General features: G+C 48.3%; 1 protein-coding gene across 2 annotated transcripts in view; it reads right to left on the bottom strand.

Moving 5' to 3' along the window:
* Positions 1 to 52: 52 nt before the first annotated feature.
* The window catches only part of Rusc2 (RUN and SH3 domain containing 2), a 58,851-nt gene continuing 42,441 nt past the window's right edge, over positions 53 to 16,462 (bottom strand). The window contains exons 2-12 of one of the 2 annotated variants that reach the window (XM_076845845.1): positions 12,958 to 15,054; positions 6,251 to 6,892; positions 5,857 to 6,042; positions 5,544 to 5,684; positions 3,609 to 3,685; positions 3,240 to 3,414; positions 3,044 to 3,149; positions 2,338 to 2,384; positions 1,084 to 1,915; positions 854 to 991; positions 53 to 769 (exon numbers count right to left, since the gene is read on the bottom strand). In XM_076845845.1, the coding sequence (XP_076701960.1) occupies positions 568 to 769; positions 854 to 991; positions 1,084 to 1,915; positions 2,338 to 2,384; positions 3,044 to 3,149; positions 3,240 to 3,414; positions 3,609 to 3,685; positions 5,544 to 5,684; positions 5,857 to 6,042; positions 6,251 to 6,892; positions 12,958 to 14,986 (4,575 nt within the window). In that variant the 5' untranslated portion in view covers positions 14,987 to 15,054 and the 3' untranslated portion in view covers positions 53 to 567. The remainder of the gene's footprint in view (positions 770 to 853; positions 992 to 1,083; positions 1,916 to 2,337; positions 2,385 to 3,043; positions 3,150 to 3,239; positions 3,415 to 3,608; positions 3,686 to 5,543; positions 5,685 to 5,856; positions 6,043 to 6,250; positions 6,893 to 12,957; positions 15,055 to 16,462) is intronic. The other variant, XM_076845846.1, reaches the window with a different exon arrangement.

The following is a 16,462-nucleotide window of genomic DNA, read 5'->3' on the forward strand; positions in this document are numbered from 1 at the left end:
GCGGGCAGGGGGTGGGGGAGTGGGAGCACAAAGGAAATGATTTGGAGGCCGAGCACCTTTTTTATTAATAGGTGTAATAAATAAATAAATAAATACATAAACAGAAGCTTGGGCTCTTCCTCCCTCTTCGGACGACCAGGCACTGGTCACAGCCTATTTACAGCTTGAGGGGGCTTAGGGATCTGGCCCCAATACTGTTACATATTCTTATTACCACCTTGCCCAGGGAACCCTACAGATGGCCTTCTAGGTCATCTCCTGCCACAGGTACTTGCTTTGTCTATGTAGACCCCTGGAAGGGTTGGCCCAGATGGGCCAGAGGAATCCTGGCAGCCCAGTGCTGCACCCCTTCCCTCCTTTCCTGGGTAGAGGTGTGGACGAGGTCACTGGGACAGTTAAAGGGGAGTAATTAATACTGAGCACAGGGAGCAGGTGCCAGCACAGGGATATGTGGCCCCCAGCTCTCAGTCTACTTTCTGTAGCCAAGTCAGAGGGCTTGGGCAGGGCTCTTGGGCTCTGAGTCTGGGGTTGATGAGGGTCCCTGAGGCCACCAGCATGCACAGGGCCTCAGTTTTGGCTGCTTCCAGGGGTTGGACTTGGAGTCGGAGTCAACGTCACGTAGGCCAGAGGCACCAGGCCAGTGTCAGGGCCACGGCTGCAGCGCAGCCAGTCTCCTCCAGCTGGCCCCAGCACCCGCAGGATATCTCCCTTGCGGAAGCTCAGCTGTCCTGGGCCTGTAGCCAGATGGTGGCACAGAGCCTGCACCTCGCTGGAGAAATAACAAACGGAGGTCAGAAAAACCCCACTGATAGTCAAACCCAACTCCCCAATCCTTCCATTTCTCCCAGCTCACCAGGGGGGCTTGGAGGGCAGGGCTGGAGAGTGTGGCTCCTGCAGGCTTTCCTTGGGCTCTGTCTCGCGGCGGGCACCCATAGTCTGTGCCACTCGTTGGAACATGGACTTGTCCAGGCTCAGCCAGTCCGAGGGCAGCCTAGAGGAGAGCAGCCAGGCTCTGTCTCTGTCCATGCCCTGGCTTAGGTCAGGCTTCCCTAGTCCACATCCATACTAAGGGGAGGATCTCACCTGTTTGTGGGCCGGGTTTCCCGCTGAACTTTTCGGGAACCAAAGAGGTGTCCCCACTTGATGCCCCCAGGAGAAGGCTCTGAGGTCCCTTCCTCATTTTCTGCTGGTGGGGCAGTGGGCCCCTCCCTCTCCCGACTGCGTCTCAGCTCAGCAAGCACAGAGTCTGGGGGGCTTCCCATCCAGAAGGGCCAGCCCCTCTCCCGGCCAAGGGCCTCCTCAGGGGCAGGGCAGGCCTCAGCCCCTTCCACTACTCCCTCTCGGGGGGGTGGAGCCTGGGGAGGCCCCCCACTTCCTGCCCCTTTCTTTTTTTCACTGCTGCTGCCACTGTTGCTATTGCTGCTACCTCGAGGGAACCTAGAACCCTCAGTGGAGCCATCAATGTAGACCTGGGAGCTTTGCATGAGCTGGTACCACCAGCCAGCCTGCCCACCTCGGGCCCACCTGCCATGGCCTGAGCCCCCAGATGTCTCTGCCACCTCTTCTGTCTCCTCTTCCTCGTCCTCGTCTCCTCCTTCTGGAGCACCCACACCCTTCACTCGCTCCCCATGGGCTACCCTGTCCATGTCTCCAGGGCCCTCCTGGCCACGGGCCCGGGCCAACTGCAGCGTTGAGTGGGCAGATAGTAGCAGGTCCTGGGACACCCGCAGCAGTTCCTTGTGCTGCCGCTGCTGTTGCCCACTTTGTAGCAGCCGATGTTGGAAAAGCAAGTCGAGGTTGAAGGGCAGCAGGGCCAGGGGCTGCAGCAGTAGCAGCAGCTCCTCAAAGAGGCCAGGGCACACGGTGTGAGCTGCACTCAGGAAGCCCCAGGGATGGTAGTGGGTCTGGATGATATCTAAGGGAAAGAGAGGGAATGAGCAGAGCCTGACCTGAGTGAGACACTGAGGTGGAGCCACTACATGCTGCTGCCCAGCAGTGTGCTGTTACGGTGCACACCAGGCCCCTTGCAGCGTTGCAGTGTACAAACTACACTACCTGAAGTGACAGCTTTTGAATCTGAAAGAGAGGAGTTTCTGGTCACTCTAACTTCCAGACCGCCTGAGTCTCCTGTTGCCTGCAAGGGTCTAAGTCAAGTAGAAACCAGGAGAGGACTTGGGTCGATGCCCAAAGCTCTGAGGAAGAGGCTTGTGTGTTCTGCATGTACCCAACCCGCCCCCACCTCCAGCACCTGAAAATACAGTAATTTCTCCCTCTTTTTGAGTCTCTGAGGTCTGGCCTGTATTGACTTTGAGAGACACAGCAGGTTCTGGACTTTACCTTCATGGTTATAGAGGTGATTAAACCAGAACTCCAGGGACCGGATGCTGTAGGGAGACAGGTGAAAAAAATTGAGTCTTGTGTGGATAGAGCCAGATAATAAGGTACAAAGTACGCAGTACAGGGGTCAGATACAGAGAGCAAATATAAATGAAATCTCTTTCTATGGCCTGAATACTATCTAATTCTGGAAAGTCAGTGGGGACATGAGGAATGGGGTAGACATGTAGTTTACAAGTGAGTCACTTCCCCTAGAAGCCTGCACAAGACCCAGGAAGTCAGCGTGGCTACTAAGTGAGAGGACAGGCAGCCAAAGGGGGTGACCTGGGCCCATACCTAAGAAAGGATACTACTACTGCATGGGTTCTAAGGTGGCCCTACAGTTCAAGAAGAATTTGGAAGCAGAGCTGGAGTTGAATGGATCAGGGATCACAAGATCCAGAGAAACCAAAGCCAATTAATTTCCAAATAAGCCACAATATGGATTTGCAAAAGCAGGAGGCCATGTTGGTTATCAGTATCAGAGGGTTGTGGGTGTAAAGGGAAAGCAGTGCCTACTGAGAGGCTGTAGCCAGCTGGGAAGAAAGGAAGCCTGGGCCCTGGCACAGATCTACTCCTTCTATCTCAGTTGAGGGAGCTGGTTCTTGAGAGGAGGCAGAGCCCGACAGGGCTGGCTGTAGAGAAGAGCCTGCTGTTCCACACTCACTTGAGCAGGCCAAGAATGAAGGCATTGAAGCGCATGGTATGACTGGTGAGCTCTGTGAACTGGCTGACTTTGTTGTAGAGGCCATGCAGGACCTTCGTGGATGGGCCTGGGAGGAAGGCAGAGTTGGAGGTTACACAACTGACTTCTGTGGCCTTAAATCCAGTATGGGGTTCCGATATTGTCACCCAAAACTTACCTAGCTGTGTGGAAGCCTCAACTACACTCCACGGCATGTTCTTACGCTGCCCGATGATGACATCTAATACAAAGGACTTGAGCCCATCTTCTAGAATAGCCCGGACCGCAGGGCACAAGTACTTCAGAACCAGATGGCCTACATTGGGGCTCACTGAACTATTTCCCAGCTTTGCCTGCAGATGCAGTAGGGAAGTTCAGGAAATCATGTGAAGTCTGACCTTGGTTCTCTAAGTCAGCCCTCAGGGTTCCTTCTCCTCTTGCCATCCCCATCCCCAAGTTCCAACTCTGGGCTCTAAATGCAAGAAAGCAAGGGAAGAAAGCAAGAAAGCAGCATACAGGGTGAAGGTCTACAGATTTTCTTGCCTACCTTTACCCCAGGATCCCGGCTTGTGCCAAAATGGGCCACAATGAGGTCCACAGCTGTGTTAACAGCTTTTACCAGTCCTGCAAGAGAATTTGACAAGTCCTTGAACCAATTCTTGGTCAATCCAGTTGGAATGAACTTCGGTGTGGAAGGGGCAGCGCTCCCACACTTACTCGCAGTGTCCCTGGGTCTCACGGAGACACCTAGTCCTTGCCTTTTTCTGTTTGTTCAGGCCCCTCCTGTACTCCCTGTCCCACCCTGGTACTGAGAAATTGAGCCTATGAGTGCTCCACCACTGTGTCACATCCTCATCCCTTTTTTTAAATGTTAAATTTGGCGATGGGGTCTCACTGATTGTGGAGTCTAGCCTCAAACTTGCAATCCTCTTGCCTTGCCTTTCCAAGTTGCTGGGATTATAGGTGTGCCCACCATGCCCAGCCCCTCATTTCTTTACCTCCCAGCCTGGGCCCAACTCAGTGCCACCTCTGCCAAGACCCTCAACCTTCTCACTTCCCAGCCTTTCTGATCCTGGATCAATTTTACTATCAATATCTGCTCTGAGAAAACAGGCCACTGACTGAGGATGGAGAAAATCCAGGTCCCTCATGTTGATGCCAAACAAAGGCACTTCTTTGGTATTTGCCTAGTTAGCACCCTCTGCTAAACCCTTAAGCTGCTGTATCAAATGTTTACTGCACTTCAAGCCCTTGGATCTACTTCACACAGAGAACAGAAGCGACTGGTTATGAATTCCTTTAACTTCCCTCTCCCTCCAAAACTTATATTGGATTTGCTGGGCATAGTGACACACAATGTAATCCCAGCAGCTCAGAAGGCTGAGGCAGGAGGATCACAAGTTTGAGGCCAGCCTCAGCAACTTAGTGAGGCCTTAAGCAACTTAATGAGACCCATCTCAAAACAAAAAATGAAAAGGGCTGAGGTTGCGACTCAGTGGTAAAGCAACACTGGGTTAAATCCCCAGTACAAAACAAAATGAAACTAAGCAACCAACCAAACAAAAAACCCAAACCCTACAAAAAACAGTATATCAGATTTATGCCTCCTCCTTCCCTCCCCCTTATCTTGGAGGCAGTGGCTGTTCCTCTTCTTGCCCAGTTCTTTCTTATCCCTAAGCTTTGGATCTCACCTGCCCAAGGAACTTGGGCAAGAAACTTTAGCTTCATCTTTTCCTCCTTCCAGGCTTCTATCTTTTAGCCTGCAATTATACTCAATTATTTCCCCACCATCTCCCTGAAACTGCTCTTTTAATTCAGTGGTCACTTATTTGCCAAATAGGGAGGTTCGTGTCAGTCCTCATCTAATCAGATATCACCAACATGCTTCCAGAAGCTGCCAGGTCCTCTTGTCCCTTCAGTATGCCCACTACAGCACGTAGGCACTTATTACACAGTGCTCTTCCTCACTATACTTTTAAAAAATATTTTTTAAAAAAATTTATTCTAATTAGTTTTACATGACAGCAGAATGCACAGAATTCACTGTACACAAATGATGCACAACTTTTCATTTCTCTGGTTATACGTGATATAGAGTCATACCATTCATTCAATCATACATGTACCTAGAGTAATGATGTCCATCTCATTCCACCATCTTTCCTATCCTCATGCCCCATCCCCACCCTCCCCTTTGCCCAGTCCAAAGTTCCTCCATTCCCCCATGCTCCCACCACCCATCCCTCACTATCCTTGGCTCAGTGAGGGTAGGGGCCGAGGTCTGATGACTAAGCATTTGAAAATGACACTTGCTCACTCACAGTACATGAACCTCTACCTCTTGCTCCAGTGCTCTCCAGGTCCTTCTCAGCACTTTGACTTTTAAGACATGGAGATATTCTGGAGGCCTAGATAGTAGGGCAACAGACGTACATAGGTAGTGGCAGCAGAATCCCTGGCCTGAGCTGGGGATTGTATGTACCTTTCTTCTGAAGCAGGTCGATGGAAATGGCTTCTGAGTTGCCATCTGGGGACAGACAAAACTCAGCTGGAGGCTTCTCAGTCAAGGAAAAGGGGTCTTGCAAGTCAGGGCAGGTCAGTGTTAACGGCTTCACTACCTGACCTGTAAATAAGAGAAAAATCAATCCCAAACAACTCTCTTTCCAAGAGTTCCAGCTCAGTTCACTATCTTAGACCCTCTCTGAGACACATTCCTATGGAACTGATCCCTTTTCCAGCCCTTCCCAGCTGTGGCAGAGCCTGCCCTGGGTGTACTAGGGACCTTGCCCACACACCATTTAGTCGGCAATTCAGATGGCTAGCAGCACTGAAGGAACCAGGGAACTCAAAGATGGGGTTCCTGCGGGCCAGCCGAGCTTCCTGTGGCCTTCGGTCTAGGCTCCCTGACAAACCAGGTGGCCCTAGTGGGTTCTTCCGCCTGTATTCCCGCCACTTGAGGGCTTGAGGGGATAGGTGGTTGGCTGGAAGCAGAAGATCAGCAGAAGAAACAGACAAGCAAGAGTTAAAAGGAGACAGCATTTCACTTCCAACCCGTGGGCCCACTAAAGCCTTAGGGTTAGGGCGCTGGGGAAGGAGATGCAAATATTTCAACCCCTGACCCCAGGCTAGAATATAAGAAACCATTCAAAGGAGAGGTAGAATTGCTTGGGCTGGGGATGAAGTCCATACCATTACTGGGTCTGGAGGCCATGCTGCCCTCACCACCTCCTCGGGTCAGGCTTTCCGCCCTGCTGAAGCCAGATCTCCAGGAGCCCAGAGGTGGCAAGCTTCCTGTTCCATGGAGTCGGTATTCAGCCAAGGTCAGTATCTTCTGATCCTCCTTCTGTGGCTGCTGGGAGGTGGCAGGCTGGACGGTAGGAAGACAGGAGTGGTTCCATGGGGGCAGGCTTTCTGTGGCTGTGGCCTGCTCTGGAGGAGGGGAGCACGAAGTAGAGGCAGAAGAGTCAGTGCTGGGCCCAAAGGGGCCAGCACTCCGGATGGGGGAGTAGCTGCCCAGGGGTGATGGCCGTAAGGTCTCTGGCTCAGGCCCAGCTTTCCTGGCACCTCTGCCAGTGTTTCGGGGTGTGGACACCTGTGGCTCCCCTGAGGGAGCTGGGGAAGGGCCTGGAACAGTGGGGACAGCCAGTGGGGCAGGCTGCTGTGCACGGCTGCAGCCAGAGAGGCTGTAGAGCTGGGAAAGGCTGTGGAGAGCCCGGGCCTTGGCCAGCTGCTTGGGGAAGTGGTGCTGGAACACGAAGGGCTGGATAGGCAGTGTGGTTGGCCTCTGCTCCTTGCTGTAGCGAAGGACTGGTCGGCTCTCAGCACCACCCCCTGTAGCAACAGGTATGGAGAAGGAATCAGACACTGAAACCCACCATGAAGAAAACACAGAAGCAGAGACAGTAGATGATGCCCCCTGGGAAAGAGGGGCAGGACCTAGGTTGTTTGAACTGAATAGGGCAGGAGTCATGGGAGGGACACTGTTCTTTCTGTAACATGTTTCCTATGTTTTTATGATACTGGTCTGTTTATATCTCTTTGCTGTTCAATCCTTCTTCATTTTCTTCACTTCAAAGGTACATGTACCTTAAGACACAATTCTTATATCTCATTTCACACTTTCTCTCTTGCATAGAATAGCTTAAGTTCAGACTTTCATATAAATGACTCCCGAGCTCACAGCATTAACCTTGACTTCCTTTTTGATCTTTAGATTCTTCTGATGTAGGGCTCTTTCACTAATTTCACTAAAAATTTGCTACTTTAAAACAGCTTCCCTGATACTTTCTTCCATTTTTGTTACTGGCAGAAACACCATTTTTTTTTTTTTTCTTTTTTTGGTCCTGGAGACTGAACCCAGGAGTGCTTTACCAATAAGCCACAGCCCCAGACCCTACTTTTTAAATTTTGAGACAGGGTCTCACTAAGTTCCTAAGGATCATGCTAACTTGCTGAGGCTGGCCTCAAACTTGAGATCCTACTGCCTCAGTCTCCCAAATTATTGGGATTACAGGTGTGCACCGCCACGCCCCACAGAAACACCATTTTCTTTGTTTCTAAGGCCTAAAGTCTTAAGAGTTAGAGTCACAGATTCTCAGTGTCATGTTATTGACTTTGACAATAACTTTGTCATGTTATTGACTCATTCATCATCTAGGCAAATAAACACTCTACTACTGAGCTGCATCCCCAACAGTTAGCAAGACAGGGTCTCGATCAGTTGCCAAGGCTGGCCTTGAACTTGCAATCCTCCTGCCTCAACCTTCTAAGCAGCTGGGATTACAGGTGTATACCACCACACCCTGAAAAATACTTCTTTACTTGTAGCAGCCCAAACCAGCCTTCCTGTTATCCTTCTACCCCCACTGCTGATCTTCCATGACCCTGGCACTGGAACCTCAGAATCCACATCTGTTCCCTCTGCACAAGCATGTTGATGTCTTGTTCTTTCAGTCAGTCTTCAGGTCAGAAGACTTCATGGGGTTCAGAACTAAACACAGAACCCCAGGACCGTGTTTGTGTATATACTACATGCCTAAGAAAACACAGAGCATGTGGTGGACCTGTGAATGAACACAAGGTGGCGCCACAAACATTTGCAAAAACCCTGGGTGTGGCTCATTGAAAGGGTGGCTCAAAACTCTTATTAATAAGAGACAGGACTATATTCTTACTTGACAGTCAGCATTTTAAACTTTAGAGACATTAAGTCATTTGCTCAAGTTCATAGCCAGAATTCTGTCTAGGCCAGATTCTGACTTTGGGGTCTAAGTTCTCTCCACCACATTACACTACTCAAAATGTGATGTCAGCCTGGTTTTCCTACACCTCATCTCTTCTTTTACATCAGTGAGTCATGATGGATGGGAACCACAGCCCCATTAAGGAGGTGTTTCAGAAACATGCCCTGGGGACATTTTCAAACTATATCCTCCCACCATCCCTAGTGTCATTCTCCCTTGCTTACTTTGTTCTAGCCACAATTTCCTTCTGTCCTTACAAACTAATTTCATTAACACCTTGTTGCCTTTTGCACCCATGACTTCTTTCTTTCTAAAATCTCACTACTCAGACATCAACTCTAATATCACTCCTCCCAGTAAGACCTTCTCTGACCACCCTCACCCCTCTGGCAGGTCACTCTGTCTCATCACCCTGTTTCTTCTTCTTTTTAGCATTTTAATATCATCAGAAATTATTTTTGTGTATTTATTGCCTATAACTTTTTGTAAAAGCTCCAGAAAAGTTGGGATTATACTGTTCTTTGCTGTATCCCCAGGGCCCAAAATAGGGCCTGGTACATAGTAGGTACTGAATAGTTGAATGAATCCCCAGTTTTGATTCATGCCAGTTTCACTGCATTCACAATCACTATACATAAATAGCCTTTTGAAATAATTTACCTTATTTTATCTCCTGTGGTTTTTAGTGACCACAGAATAAAGTCAAATGTTCTCAGGTGAGTAGGTGCCTGCACATGGCATAAATCAGGCTGCTCTTCCCTAGGACTTCCATACTTACCATCCTTAACTCTGTTCTCCCCACCCATCCCCATTTCCTTCTTTCCCTTCTTTTTCTCTCCCTCCCCCCCCTTCCTTCCCTTCTTTTTTGGCACTGGGAATTGAACCAAGGGACTGTCACATGCTAAACAAGTGCTCTACAAATAACTATGCTCCCAGTCCTTGAAAAAAATTTGAAAAAAAATTTTTGAAACAGGGTCTAAATTGCTCAGGGCAGCCTGCAATTTGTGATCCTCTTGCCTCATACTGGCAAGTAGCTGGATTACAAACCTGCCCCTCCATGCCCAACTCCATCCCCATTTTTAAGCACACTGCTATCTCCATTCGGAACATCATCCTTCTTTCTACTTAATCACATTTCAAGGCTGAGCTGATGCTGACTATCAGATTAGGTCCTCTCAACCACAGCTTTATTGTACCACCTACACAGAGTATGTCTGAATTAACTATTTATTCCTACTCTTTAAAAAGCCTCCTTATAATGTCCCAGGGTGTGAACTGGGGCAGGAGAATCAGATAAGAAGGAGGCCCACTCTGGGGAATGTGTCTCATTTCTCTCAGGGAATACAGAGAGCAGGTTTTATCACTTTTCTATGTGATAGTGCTTAAGAAAATTGGAGACAGAGGCTATATTCACTTGAGTTTGTTATTCTCTGGGTGAACAGCCCAAGTCTTCCAGTTTCTTCTTAAAATGTAGTGCCCAGAACTCCATGGAACACCAGTAAGCACTCATTGGGTCAGAAGTGTGGGGGAACTATCAGCTCTTCCCACTGGAATCTATGAATATATCTATGATTTTAACTTTGAAAAAAATTATATATATATTTTGTAGTTGTAGATGGACTGAATGCCCTTATTTATTTTTGCTAAGGATCAAACCCAGTGCCTCACACATGCTAGGCGATTCTCAGCACCACACAAAAACAAATAAACATACAAAAAAAGGTATTGTGTCCATCTACAACTAAAAAAATAAATATTTATAAATAAATAAATAAATAAAAAAGGTATGGTGTCCAACTACAATTGTGTGTATCAAGTCAGGATAAAAGCCCTGTGGTAGGTTACTAGAGACTTTTAAAAAAATTTATATTTTAGTTGTAGGTGGACACAATACCTTTATTTTATATTTATGTGGTGCTGAGGATTGAATCCAGTGCCTCACACATGCTAGGCGGGCGCTCTCCCTCTGAGACACGACCTCAGCCCACTTACTAGAGACTTATAGAAGAGAACCATATCTCACTGATAGAGGCGAATGCCTCTCTTTTCTCAGACCAGACTTTTCATGCTCATGGAATGCCAGCCACAGCATCTCACTAGATACACTCACAGACATTGTAGTCTAAGAAGAAGTGGGTTCCAAATTGCTCTCTCTGGCCAATCCCTGAACCTGCCTCTTCCCTACAGACCTCCTTGTTAACTCTGCCCCAGGGTAGCTGTTTATGTATGTTTGGGTGTGTGCAGTCTTCTGATGGGCTGAGATCCCCAACAGCACAGGTGACTTTTTTGAAAACACTCTTCTTTTTTTTTGTAGCGCTGGGGATCAAACCCAGGGCCTCACGCATGCTAGGCAGCTGCTCTACCACTGAGCCACACTCCCAGCCCAACACTTTTAACCCCTTTCCTTTGAGAAGCCAAAAGACCCAACCTAAGGCTGCAGTGCGGCTGTGGGAGAACTTGTTCCCTTTGTATTCCCCCCTCTCCTTCCAAGCTCTTTGAGATCTGGCTTCTGCCCTCAGTACTCCTACAGTTGCTCTCAAGATCTGTCCGCATTATCTTGCGGTGATTTTTCTTTTTCACTCTCTTATAGGTTTTCTTCTATTTTCTGGCAAAGTCATCTTAAGTCAGCCCTGCCCTTCCAGCACTAGGGATTGAACCCAGGGTCCTCTACCACTGAACTAGACCTCTAGAACTTTTTATTTATTTATTTTTTAATTTTGTTATAGGGTCTTACTAAGTTCTTGAGGGTCTGGCTACTTTGCTGAGCCTGGCTTCAAACTTGCAATTCTCCTGCCTCTTACTCCTGAATCACTGGGTTTCTAGGTGTGCACTACCACACCTGACTTCACCTCAATTTTTTTTTTTTTTTTTTTTTTTTGTGGTGCTGGGGAATTGAACCCAGGGCCTTGTACATGCGAGGCAAGCACTCTACCAACTGAGTTATATCCAGCCCAATATCAATCTCTTTTGAAGGTTGCTCTATTCACTCTTAAATCATAGTGTCCCCAGACCTTTTTCCTTGTTGGCTTTGTAACTCCACACATTCTTCCTGGATGCTCTTATCTACTCACATAGCTTCAACTATTTTTATTCCACAAACTTTCCAATCTATATGGTGGTCTCTCCTGATTTCCATGGAGACACCTTTTCAGTCCACTGCCCATCCAAACTACCAGTGAACTTTAAAATTAGACTTGGATCTAAGCAAACAACAACAACAAACATTAAGAGCAGTAACAAAGCTACTTCCCTGATTAAAATCCTTTAGTGCTTCCATTCCCATCCTACAATGGCTATAATGAATTACTACTGTACTTGCAATTCCTGGGACACATCAAGCTATTCTGTGCCTTTATGGTTTTGTACAGACTATTCCATGAGCCCAGAACATTCTTAAAAGTCTCCACAAAACCTAATGCTCATCATTTTTCTAGATTGGGCTCAAATGTAAACTGTGCTAGCCATCCTCCCCTGACATTCCATTCTGATTTAGATAACCCTCTCTCTGACCAGCAGCATATACTGCCATCTTTGCATTTGAATGATCTGTTTCCTTCCTTAGTTGGATTTCCTTGAGGGCAGATTGTCCCTCTCATTATTTCTGTCACCAGCACCACCTTAACACAAAGGCTGATATAAAATAATAATACTTAAAATACAATAAAACAAATAGGGAAAAGGCTGGCCTAGGGAGGCTAGGTCACAAGTTCTTTCTCTTTTTTCATTTTTACTTTTAGAGACAGGGTCTCACTATATTGCCTAACTCCTGGGCTCAAGCAACTTTCCTGCATAAATGTACCAAGTGTCTGGGACTACAGGTGCGTGCCCTGGTCCCTAGCTTAAATTTCAAGTTCTTAGGATAGCTCTAATAATTGATAAAGAATGGACTCCACTGCTATCCAGTGCGGTTTTCCTGTTGGACACAGCCTTTGGTTGTCTCTTAAGCACTGCAAATTCCTAAATATCCAAAATTGAACAACTCCTTTGTCCTTTTTTTCAATAATTCTACTTCTGTTTCTGGGCTGGGGTGTGGCTCAGTGGTAGAGTGCTCACCTAGCATGCATGAGGCACTGGGTTTGATCCTCAGCACCACATAAATGTAAAATAAAGATATTGTGTCCACCTAAAACTTAAGAAAAAATATTTTTTAAAAAAAATTTACTTATGTTTCTAATCCCTATTCAGGGTACCATCATCTTTCCAGTCATCTGGGTTAAGAATCACAATCTTATGAATATTTTGTTTCCTAATACATCAATATCTTAGTCCTGTAGATTCCATCTCTTCAGTGTGTGTGTGTGTTTTTTTTTTTTTACTTTTTTATTCGAATTTGTTATAAAGGCCTTTTCTTTTTCTTTTTTGGTGGTGCTGGGGATTGAACCCAGGGTCTTGTGCATGCAAGGCAAGCACTCTACAAACTGAGCTATATCCCAGCCCTCCAGTGTATTTTTTAAGCCTCTTTCTTCTTCCCTCTGCTCCCCACCCCTGCTGCGCCCACCCCCACCAGGGCAGAAGGACATTGCCCTGAACTGGAAAGATAATAGATCTAGCCTGAGGAATCCCTCATGGTATGTATGGGGTGGTTGTTGGGGACCTATCACCAAAGGACGTCATGCATATATCTTGGTATTCTCCAGCCTCTGAGTTCCTTACCGTCAGCTCTAACTCTTGCATCCCTCTGGGTATGGCTGTTGGCTGGGCTCCCAGGGAGAGCAGACCCTGGATCCATCAGTGGGGCCAGGGGAACCTGACCAGTAGCTCTGAGGCCAGCTGGTGGAGTCTCACTGGACTGGGGGCCCTGACAGACCTGAGTGGACCAGGGCTCTGGGCCAAGTAGGTCTAGGCCTGGCCCCAAGGGCATGGGTGGAAGGCTATGGCTACAGCGAGTGCCCTCATCCAGTGGGTCCACCTTATCTTGCTGGGCTTCTTGGATGGGTGAGAACTCCTGGGAGGAGTCCCCAACGCTCACCCGAAGTGGTGGGGACCCAGAGCTTGCAGTTTTCTTCCGGCCCTTGGCTAGCTCAGCAAAGGAGGTGACCCTCTTGGGTGGGGAGCTGGACCCAGCCAGGGTTGCAGATCCCTCACTCAAACGTACTGGGCAACTCAACATGCGTTCCAGTGAGCCCAGGCGGACAGGAGGGCTGCGCTCAAGACTGCGGTCGTAGCTTCGAGAGCGCTGACGTCCAGTGCTGAGGTTGGGGGGTGAAGTATTGGTGTACACTTGCCCCTCGAGCACAGTGGGGCCCATGGCAGCTACTGCTTCTGTGGAGGAGCCCACTGTCTCTTGTTCCTCTGGCTGAGCTTCTGGCTTCTGGAAGAGGTAATACTCAGAAGGCTGGCTGGGGCCTGGGTCTGGGCCAGGGCCTGGTGGGGGACTTATCTTGGTGTGTTCCTCAGAGCAGCTAGTGATAGAAGAGCCAGCTGGGCTTGGGGATGATTGGGAGGACAGGTCACAGGTGACAAGTTTATAGTAATTTTGTGTGGCCACAACAAGACGAGCCTGGCTCTGGAAGCAGGCTGTGAGGTCAGCCACCGCTGGGCAGGGCTCACAGTGTGGGCGGTAGGAGTTACAGTTGGCATCAAGCTCAGGAGATGAGGTGTGAGGACAACCACAGCCCACTTCCCTTCCTCCACTTTCAGGGTGGTGGGACTCACAAGACATCTTAGACTCAGCTGGGGAGGGATGCAGGTCCAGGTAGAAGGCGCCAGGGTCTGAGTGGCTGCAAAAGGAGGAGTCGCTGCAGGACTGTGGGGCTGAGTTGAGATTGGCACGGGAGTTGCCATGCATCTTGTTGTAGAGGGCGCTGAAGGTGACCAGCACACCATCTGAACTGTTGCAGGAGGAGTCACTGACATAGCCCATGGACTGGTCAGCTGCCTCAGACTGACTGGATGTGCTACTGCAGCGGCAGTGCTGAGCTCCTGAGCCAGAGCGTCCAGGGTTCCTTGGGGATTCATCTGAACTAAGTTTCCATTCCTGGTCAAAGGAAAAGCCAGAGGTGTCACTGGCTCCCCCTCCACTGCCACTTCCACCATGTCCCCCACACTCATCCAGCTCCATGGTCTCTGTTTCGAGCTCTGGCCGGCAGCAGTGGCTAGTGCTGCACTGCTGAGTACCCAAGGTGGTCACTGGCTCCTGTTCTTGTCCCTCCACCACTCCAGCCCGACTGCGTGTTGTTCCCCATGGCCTGCCCCCTCCAGGGCCAGTCGGTGGTAATTGGAAAGAAGATAGATGGAAGGTGGGCTGGCTGGTGCTGTGCAGGTGGAAGGACTGCTGGGTGGCACTGTCACCAATGCTGTCATCATACAGGTCCCCAAGTCCCGACTCACTCACACCCTCCTGCAGCAAGAAGGGATTGTGTCGTTTGGGGACCCCAGAGCCTCTTCCATCCCGTCCTCTACTTTTGGTGCTATCTGCTGACCGTGTAGATGTCCCTGGAGTAGACTGCAGGTTGTTGTATAGAAGGGAGTCAGCTTGTCCCAAGTCTTGGTCAGGCTGGGTGATGCCCAGCTCGGGTGGACAGAAAGGATTAGGTCTTGTGCTTCCACTATTTCCACTTGCCCCTCCACAGCACTGCCTGTCTGGAACTTGACAGTGCACTAGGGGAATATGGTGCACGATGAGGGTCTCTCCAGTCAGCTTTGGAGGACTATCCATTCTGGAAAGTTCGAACAAGGGCATCAACAGCACCAGACACTGCCCCTGGAGCCCAGTGGGGCAGAACACATTTCATCAGGAGACCTTGGCACCTGGAGAGAGAGGGAAAGAAAGGGAACCTAATGTCACCTCCCTGGAAGTCAGGGACATGCCCTTCCCAACAGTATTTTCAGTGGAGAAGAGTCCAGGAGGAAAAAAGGCTCTGGGTCAAGATGAAGCCTTGATAGCACAGCCTGATAAGGCAGGTGGGGACCCCATCATACTTTCTGCATTGCTCAGATCCAGGTCCTAGGGTCCCTCTTCATTTTAAGGTCACCATGTATCCAATTGTGACAAAAGACCACATATAAAGATCTGGGGATCTCAGGGACAGCTCTTTCCCATTCTCTTGCAAGGACCTCATTCTGAACAGTAAACAATGACTAATTCTGCATAGTGACATAATTAAGGGAAAACCATTTAGGATGTCTGAAAAGGTCCAAGACACAGAGGGGATACAGATATGCCTCACACAGAGTTCAGCATTCAAGTTTATGGACAGGCGGAGAAATCAAGACCAATACATTATATAGTCATAGCTATAAATTTGTAAGAAATGAATATATTTATTTTGTAGACTGAGTATTGAACCCACTGGCATTCCACCACTAAGCTATACCCAGAGCCCTTTCACAGGCTGCCCTTGTATATAAGGAAGTCAGCTTGAGATTCAACTCCCTCAGCTTCCTGAATAGCTGGGATTATAGGCATGTGCCACCATGCCCAGCAAGAAATGTATTTTTAAATATACTATATTATTTGACCAAGTGGCTGTCACCTCTGACCCCCTTCTCCTCCTAAGAATCCCAGAATACTTGTCCTTCTTCTCTCTAATGACTATGAATTCTAATATTCACACTACTATACTGGAGCTTCTTGAAGTGGACATTAGGACGACTGCAAGTATGGTTGATGCTGGCCTCTTCCCTCCTCTTTTGTTTCACTCTATCATACCATTACACAAGGCTTGGCACACATGATGGGCCCAATATATTTCTGATATTTGTCTAAGGGTATAGACCTTCTGAACCATCCAAATTCTGCTAAGTTTGAGCCCAGAACTTTCACTACTAGAATTCCCTAGAAAGTCTTTCTTTCCAAGTTCACCTCTGATACCTTGAAGTTCTCTCTTGTTCAAGGTTGCCTGGCTCCAAGGACACAGAGTCCATTCTGAGATTCTCTGGTCTCTTGGCTGTACCATGGCAGAGTGGCTTCCTCTAGTTCTAGTCTCTGTACCTCCAAGTGCAGGTCCCCACAGTCTTCTCTTCACTTAGACTCCTCATATATCATTTTCCCTGATTCATTCATTTCTTTTCTTTCCCTTTTTATTCCTATCATTTTCTTTTTATTTACTCTGAGTCTAAATCCCCCACTATCTTTCTTTTATTCATCATTTAACTGAACCCCTGATATGGATTTCTGAAGATTTCTAACTCATTTTGACACAGGGCCACAGCTCTT

The sequence above is a fragment of the Callospermophilus lateralis genome, chromosome 2, assembly GCF_048772815.1.
Source record: "Callospermophilus lateralis isolate mCalLat2 chromosome 2, mCalLat2.hap1, whole genome shotgun sequence".
Taxonomy (NCBI): domain Eukaryota; kingdom Metazoa; phylum Chordata; class Mammalia; order Rodentia; family Sciuridae; genus Callospermophilus; species Callospermophilus lateralis.